Here is an 8,009-nt window from a genome sequence, read left to right on the forward strand (position 1 = left end):
CTCTTCTCCTTCAGTGGTTGCAAAGGGCACACCCAGGCAGCTCTGGGTGAGGAGTGACCATGTCCCTAGCGGCTCCTCGGGGTGGGGTCGTTGGGGAATGTTTCAGGGCTCGTCTTAACGTTGTGGCTAAGTTTGGAGCCCAAGGGCTCTTTCATAGACTTTATTTTCAAATCGAGCCTCTTTTTCGGACCTGAGCAGACTTGGAGGAGTGGACGACTTGTAAATCAAACTTTGTGCTAGTGAAACATCTCATAGTGTGGATCTGGGAGGAGAAAATACTGCCTCTGCAGCTTCTGAATACGGGCCCCACTGTCGGGGATGAAATGGAAACTGCCCAGGCCTGGAGCCATACTGCCTAGTTCAGCTGCGTAGTCGCTGTGTGAGCTTGGGCGAGTTACTTAACCCCTCTGGGTTTGTTCCCTCAACTGTAAAATGGTGATAAACGCATGCTGTTTGCTTCATACATTGACTCTGAGTAAATGTAAGTGCTTAGAACGGTGCCTGGCAAGTGAGTGCTGACGTGTTAACAGATATTATGTTCGAGCCTGACCTGGTATAAAACAAAGGCAGGTCTTGGGGATGCAGGGAGTTGATTTCTCATTAAGTTCTCGTCTTTCCTTCTCTCTGGAAGCACCTAGTTGGGCGGCTGATTGGCAAGCAGGGGCGGCATGTGAGTTTTCTGAAGCAGACGTCTGGTGCCAAGATCTACATCTCGAGCCTTCCGTACACCCAGAACGTCCAGATCTGCCACATAGAAGGTCAGTGGCAGCTGCCGCCCTGTGCTGAGTTTTCTTACCTGAAGCGTAAGTAACTTGAAGCGTTTGAGTCCCGGTTGCTCCCCTTTTGGGATTTCAGTCTCTGAGTGGAAAGCCCTGCTCCTCACCCTAGGTGAAGGCAGTGGGGCTTCCCTTTACCCTCCTTTCCACTTCTGGTGCTTGAAAGAGACTCGGGTCCCCCCTGAGTCTGGTCTTCTGGTCAGGAGAGGTGTGGGCACTCAGGGGCAGGCCAGGGGTCCTGGGTTGAGGGTCGACGAAGGCTGGGCCTCCCTGGCTGCTAGGCTTCTGTTACCGTGAGTGTAGTCACAACAGTAGAGGTCTCGTTTGAAGGTCAGCAGGCGGCCAGCTTCTTTAGGTGCCTTTCATCCGGAGGCGAGGCCTGGCATCTGGCACGTGAGAGATGTACCCGAACTCTAGGAAAAGCCCCGTGCAGTGGGGGGGGTGCCTGATGCCCTTCTGCTGTCTGTCTTACCCCTGTGGCTGTGTCCTGCTTCCCACACCCCACTCAGGCTCTCAGCATCATGTGGACAAGGCCCTGAGCTTGATTGGGAAGAAGTTCAAGGAACTGAACCTCACCAACATCTACGCTCCCCCACTGCCTTCGCTGGCCCTGCCTTCTCTCCCGATGACTTCCTGGGTGAGCATGCCTCTGGGGGCCGGGGCTGCCTGTGCCCCTTTCCCCCAGCCTACCCCGAACAGGAGACTCCCAAGAGCGTGGGCCAGGAAGGCCGGGAGCACACTGATGCCCGTGCCCTCTCACCTCTGCCCTCCACTGGTCAGTTCTGCTTCTAGCCTGTGCTCTCTGGATCGGGTTGAGGGCTGCAGTGCTGGTAGGAAGCCACAGGCCTCTCGGTCCTGCTGCTCGGAAGGACCACTCTCCCCTGGCTCTGCCACCTGGGCACCCTTCGTGTTTTCAGGGCGTTTGCCTAGAGAGGATTATAGTCTGTCCAGACTGGGTGTGAGCAGGCTGGCTCGGGACTCCTTAAAGCTGGTGCTGTGTCCTGGATCACCTCTGAGACCTGGTTGGGACCCACTGTTTTGGGCTCGAACGGGCTCTTACTGTGTCGTTGTTCCTTCCTCCTAGTTGAGCCAGGTCCAGCGGTGGCCCTGGCGAAGGCTCCCCTTTGCCTTCCTGCCTCACGGGAGGTTCCTGGGTCATAACGGAGAAGAACCCCTGCCTCCGCCCCCACCCCGGAAGCCCCAGCAGAGGGGTAGCGGGCGCGTCGGGGGCCTGCGTGCTGGGGCTGCAGGCTCTCTGGGGCCTGTCATCCTTCCCTGCTATGTGGCCCCAGCCCTGTTGAGCCCCGTCTCACCGGGAGTAGAGCTGTAGGGTTCTGAGGGCCGAGAACACTGCATTTCACAGGTGGAGTGAATGTGCAGCTCCAAGCAAATGGCCTCCCTGGATTTTGTTTAGGGGAGCTTTGCGGGGAGAGGTGAATATCCCTTTCCTTTCCCATGGGTATCTAGGAGTGGGCTGAACCCCACTCCATGCTCCACTTCTGAATCATAGGGTTTTTCCCACCAGGTTTGACCACAGACCCACTCTTTTTTTAAGTAAGTGAGTGGTTGGTAAGGCTTCCTCCCCTTGTGCTCTGTGGCTGGGTGGGACTGGAGAGGTGCCTCTCAGCCAGCAGCACTGAGAGGACGGGGGCAGGAGCGGGGGGAGGCACAGAACTCTCAGCCAGAGGCTCTTTTTGTGGCCACCTGGCTGGGAGGTGGAGTAGATGCCCTACTGTGTCCATCCGGCGCACCTGGATGTTGCCTTAGTGTCAGGGAAACTAGTGCCTTAAGGACAGTTTTTTTTTTTTTTTTTTTTTTTTTTTGAGAGACCAGTCTTGGCCTCTTCTAGGGTCTTTAGCGTGGGACCTCGCACCGAGCAAACCTACATTCCAAATCCCAGAGTGGGAATGAGTTGGGAGGATGTCTGTGGAGAGTCGAGAAGAACAAATGGCTCGGACTGTGCAGACCTTGACAGTGGACCTGACCTCAGGCCTCTGCTTGCTGGTAGAAAGGCAGAGCAGAGAGATGCTGTCAAACCAGAGCTCCTGGGGTCAGCTGCAGGTCCCAGTGAGCTGGCTGAGGGGTCCGAGGGCTGGTCTACCTCTTATTCTTGTTCTCAGTGGCCACCTCATTCCTGTTTGCCTCCCCTGGGTCTTACAGACTCTTGAAGAGGCGAGGGAGGGAAGTTGTGCCCAGGCCAGTGGGAGGCGGGATGTTGCATCCACAGCTGGCTCCTGGGAGCCTCTGCCCAGCTGAGCTGAGGCCGCCTCTAGTGGTTACTTGTGGTATTGCAGGGCAAGGGCCACAGTGGAGCCAAACACTGCGCGGCTAAATAGTTCTCCTTGAACCTCTGTCAGCCTCTGGGTGCCGTGGTGCTTTGGGTAGTCATGCCTTTTTCAAAGAGGTGCCAGTTCAGACACTTCCCCTGGGGCCTCAGTGCCCATCCCAGACCTGAGAAGAGTTGCTGCCGTGCTCACCACCCCTCTCCTCTGCAGCTCATGCTCCCGGATGGCATCACTGTGGAGGTGATCGTGGTCAGCCAGGTCAATGCCGGGCACCTGTTCGTGCAGCAGCACACACACCCTACCTTCCATGCGCTGCGCAGCCTGGACCAGCAGATGTACCTCTGCTACTCTCAGCCTGGAATCCCCACCTTGCCCACCCCAGTGGAAAGTAAGTGCTGCCCCAGGGGTCAGAGGGGAACCTGGGCTCTGGCCAGGCTTGGGGAGAAGCTTTGGGGGTCTCCTGTTGTTCTGCCCTTGGTCTTGACCGAGAGGAGGCTGTTTTGGACCCTTCATGGGAGCAGCATCCCTGGGTTCTTGCTGTTGGCATGGAGTGTGCTGGCCTGAGTTTCCTGGCTAGCCCAATATGGCGTTTCCATCGGCTGACGGAGGAAAGGGGCCAGAGTAGAGTGTTGGCACCAGCTCTGCTACTTACCTGTTGAGTGGGGCTGATGCCCACTTGATCTAGGAATTGCAGTTGGCTACTGTGTGTGTTAAACATGCACAGTACCTGATGCAGATGCAGGTCCCATAGAAGATCCCCAAGTGCAACAAGTCCTGTGGTGGGTTGGGTCATCTCTAGTGGACAGGTGAGAGAGTCAGTGACTTGCCCAGGTGGTCCCTGCGCAGGAGCTGTTACCTTTGTTGCCCTCGTTAGCGGGAGGGAATCGAACGTTGAAACGTGTCTCTAACCCACCCCGTCAGGGACTAACCTGGAGCCCCCAGAGGGCTTTAAGGCGTGAGGAAAACCTTTGAAATTTCGGTAGCATTTTTTATGGGTTTTCTTTTAGAGGAATAAGGATTTCACTTTTGTCAGATTCTCTGATGTTGCTTCAGCCCAGAAGTAAAGAGCAAACTGGAGGCCAGGAGGTGACTATGTCAGGGGCTGCCTTTAAGGGTTAGGACACGGCGTGGCCAGCTGTGTCACAGACCCCCCCCTGCTGCGCCAGGGTGCGGTTGGTGACGCTGGGGGGCACTTGCTCTCTGGCCTGGTTGGCTGCCCCGGGCACTAGTGCTGTCAGTGCCTTCCTGAAGCAAAGGCCAGAAGAAGTGGGGTTTAGGCCTGGCAGCCTTCTGACGAGCCCTGCATCTGAGCTGTCGTGGGCCAGAGCAGGTGCTAGCAACCAGCCATTGAGTCTGCACTTGGAGGCTCTCGACGTTTTTCTGGGACATTCCCTTAAAGAGTAGAAGGCAGAGTTGCTGGTCCATTCCCTGAATTTTTGAGTTTACTTGGTTTATTCCAGTTAATCTGTGTCTACCTCTGGCTTCAGGAAGTCTCAGAGTAAACAGATGTGGATGAACACTTTCTGGTCTGGGTAGCTTTTTGGGCGGCGCAGATGTGAGGCGGGCCGAGTCCTTCCCTTGGGGGATGCTTGCTGTCACCCTGCCCTGCGCCAGGCCTTTGCACATGCTCTCGTCCTGCCCTGCAGTAACGGTCATCTGCGCTGCCCCTGGCGTGGACGGTGCCTGGTGGCGAGCCCAAGTGGTGGCCTCCTACGAGGAGACCAATGAAGTCGAGATTCGCTACGTTGACTACGGTGGATACAAGAGAGTGAAAGTAGACGTGCTCCGGCAGATCCGGTGAGTCGGGAGTGGTTTCTGCAGAGCTGGAGCCTGGGACGTGGGTTGACTCTTCCCTGCTGCTGCCTACTCTGTTTTAGCAGAGTATGATATAAACAAACTCCATGCTCGCCTCAGCCAGACGGAGCTAGAAAGGCCCGTCTGGTAGAAGAATTCCCCCAAGTGTCATTAGGCAAAAGTGAGGCGGCTTCTCTTTGGGAGCGGGGTGCAGGCAGCGCCTCTGAGGCCAGGCCTGTGGCAGGGCGAGCTGGGCGCTGTGGCCTGCTGCCTGTCGTGTGTACCTCTGTGTGGCTTCACCCTGGGTTGTGGGGGTCACGGCGCTAAGCAGAAGGCGAACGTCAGCCCAGAGTGAGTCAGCCGTGAAGTCCGTGTTCAGCTTGTGCCTTTCTTGCCTTTCTAGGTCTGACTTTGTGACCCTGCCGTTCCAGGGAGCAGAGGTCCTTCTGGACAGCGTGATGCCCCTGTCAGGTAACAGGTGGGGCCTCTGGCTTGGGAGGGTGCAGGCAGGTGTTGAAAGTAGGTCTTTCTCTTTGAGACCCTCGTTCTCACCTACAGGGCTTAAGCAAACACAGATTGCTGCCACTCTTCCGATGGAATAGGTCTGGGCGGAAGCCTGAGAACTCGCATTTCTAACGAGTTCTGCAGCGATGCCAGTACTGCTGGTCCATGGACCACCCTTTCAGGTCCACTGTTTTAGACTCTGCCCAGGCCTCCAGCTTTGAGAGGCTTCCGGCTTCCAACAGAGGCATCTGCCAGAACGTAGCTCATAAGACGTTCCCAGACCTTAATCCTGCCCCTCCCGTCCTCACTGCCTCTCGCCTTGCGTATGTCCTTGTACGAGGACGTGACCTGTATAACCTGACAAAGAATGTGGTCTGCGTGCCCTGCCCACTTAGAGTCACTGCCTGAATTGGGCTGTGTGGCCAGCTGCCTCGATCTGAATTCCACCTACATCGCTCTGGGAGCTGGTTGACCTTTGGCCACTGGCCTGTGTCTCCGTGCTCTCGCCTGTAAAGCGTGTTCTTGATTCGGTGTGAGAACACATACAACGTGCTCAGTCCACGTGGCCCCCACATAAGTGGCGGCGGCGGTGGTGGTATTTCTGCTGAAGGCAGAGCTTCTGTCCCTTTGCCCTCCGTCCCCCAGCGGTTGGCATGCAGCAGGTACCCCGAGTGTACCCACTTGGAGCCCCGGGGAGGCTTGGGGCTCTGAACCTGGCGTAGGTGTGGCTACGCCCCATGGAGTTCTTAAGTCCACGGGAGTGTGTGCAGTCTTCTGCTTGGAAAACACCTGCAAGCTGTGTGAGTGACGAGTGCGTCGCCTCAGTGAGAGTCTAAATGCTGCTTTTCCTTGTAAAGATGATGACCACTTCTCACCTGAGGCGGATGCAGCTATGAGTGAGATGACAGGCAATGCAGCACTGCTGGCTCAGGTGTGTGGCTGGGGGGGCGGGGCGGGAGCGGGGGGGGGGGCAGGCCGGACAGGGTCTGTCTCAGGAGCCTCCTCCCTGGCATCTGCAGTCCCTCCCGGCCTCGCCTAACTCTCTGGGCTCCTTGGGAACTGACTTCGGTGCCTGCTTTCCTGTGCCTCACACCCCGGGTTGGCCAGCAGTCTCTAAGGAGAGGTGCATGGGGTAGCTTTTAAACATGGTGTGGAGGGTTTTGTTTTTGTTTTTTCAGGTGACGAGGTATAGTCCAACCGGCCTTCCTCTGATTCAGCTCTGGAGTGTGATTGGAGATGAAGTGAGTTCTGTCCTTCTTTCCCTTTTAACGCCCAGAGACGCTGTTGGTGGCCACAGTTGGGAGTAATGCTAGTGTCATCTTAGTGGGTAGAGGCCGGAGGTGCTGCTAAACATCCTACAGTGCACGTGACAGTCCCCACAACGGAATGTCCGTGAGCCTTCCTGGACCTTGTCCGTTTGGGGTTTCTCCTTCATCTCCTGGTACTAAAGCCTAGATTTCCTCAGCCTATTGGAAAGGCTATTTGCATGCCGACAGAACCTGTAAGCGAATCCCCTGTTGGCCCAGAAGATGAATCAGATTTCCACCCCATGACTCAGGCGCCTGCTGTGAGGGGGGAACCCATGCTGGCTTGGGAAGTGGTCCCTGGTGCCGTGGCCGTGCTCTCCAGAGACCTTTCTCTCCTAGGTGGTGTTGATAAACCGGTCGCTGGTGGAGCGAGGACTCGCTCAGTGGGTGGACAGCTATTACTCGAGCCTCTGACCCCCTCCCCATGCCGCTTCTGGAGTCGTTTTTGCACTGTTGAAGTTGGGCTTGGTACTCAAGGCAAAGACTTTACATCAGAATTACAAACATTTGTCCTCCCCCGAAAGTCCTTTCTTTCTGTACTGTAGTCATGTTGAGATGTTTCGTCTCTGAGACAAGGAAAGAACTGTGGGTTCTTTTCAAAGCCATAGGATGGCGAATAACAAGCCAGTTGGCTAAACCTGGTTGCAAGCTGTTTATTTAAAACAAAAGTGGAAGGAAAACTGTCTCAACTAGGTTGTCCTGCCCCCCTCCATTCCGTTCCTCCATTACTCCTATTTCCTCTGCTACCCAGACCCAAGCCCCTGTGGCAGACAGGCCAGGGGAGGTGTTGCTTGCTTGTGGGGAAGGGTTTCTTTTACCTTCAGAGTCTATCTTCAGGGAGCAAGACACGAACTGACTGATGGGCATCGATCACTTGTACAGCTTACAAATGAATTTATGATATTTAACCGTTTTTTATAAATTCCGTCTAGGTCTCTAAAGAAGGCAGACTTTTTAATGCATCTGTAAATACAAAGCAATCATACCTCCAGCCTCGGTCAGTGGGAGAGGGGGGGAACTGTTGTCTTGCCAATCCTGTTGTAATTTGTAACCATTTTCTATTTGTGCAAACTCTGTAAATATGTTTAAAAAAATGTAATTATTTTGTACAAGATACACTGGAGAACAAAGGGAACCCACGATTTTTCCACATCCCATGTTGTCTGTGAGCAGAAGTTACTTGTGCCGGCTACCGCTGCCCGTCCCAGCTCCCATCGCATCCTGCATACCTGACAGGGTGACTGTATGGTATAGGTGTGATCCGGGGATTTTTGTTTTTGTTTATTTTCTGTACAAATTTGTTTAAAAAAAAAGAAAAGAAAAAAAGCAGCTCATTGAATTAC

At 55.0% G+C, this 8,009-nt stretch overlaps 1 protein-coding gene across 1 annotated transcript in view; it reads left to right on the forward strand.

The window, feature by feature from the left end:
* Positions 1-8,009, forward strand: part of AKAP1 (A-kinase anchoring protein 1) — a 32,345-nt gene extending 24,336 nt beyond the window's left edge. The window contains exons 4-11 of the mRNA XM_060133386.1: positions 632-758; positions 1,286-1,413; positions 3,272-3,449; positions 4,708-4,858; positions 5,259-5,326; positions 6,217-6,290; positions 6,538-6,600; positions 7,006-8,009. Coding sequence (XP_059989369.1) covers positions 632-758; positions 1,286-1,413; positions 3,272-3,449; positions 4,708-4,858; positions 5,259-5,326; positions 6,217-6,290; positions 6,538-6,600; positions 7,006-7,080 — 864 coding nt within the window. The 3' untranslated portion in view covers positions 7,081-8,009. The remainder of the gene's footprint in view (positions 1-631; positions 759-1,285; positions 1,414-3,271; positions 3,450-4,707; positions 4,859-5,258; positions 5,327-6,216; positions 6,291-6,537; positions 6,601-7,005) is intronic.

The sequence above is a fragment of the Lagenorhynchus albirostris genome, chromosome 20 (assembly GCF_949774975.1).
Source record: "Lagenorhynchus albirostris chromosome 20, mLagAlb1.1, whole genome shotgun sequence".
Classification (NCBI taxonomy): Eukaryota; Metazoa; Chordata; class Mammalia; order Artiodactyla; family Delphinidae; genus Lagenorhynchus; species Lagenorhynchus albirostris.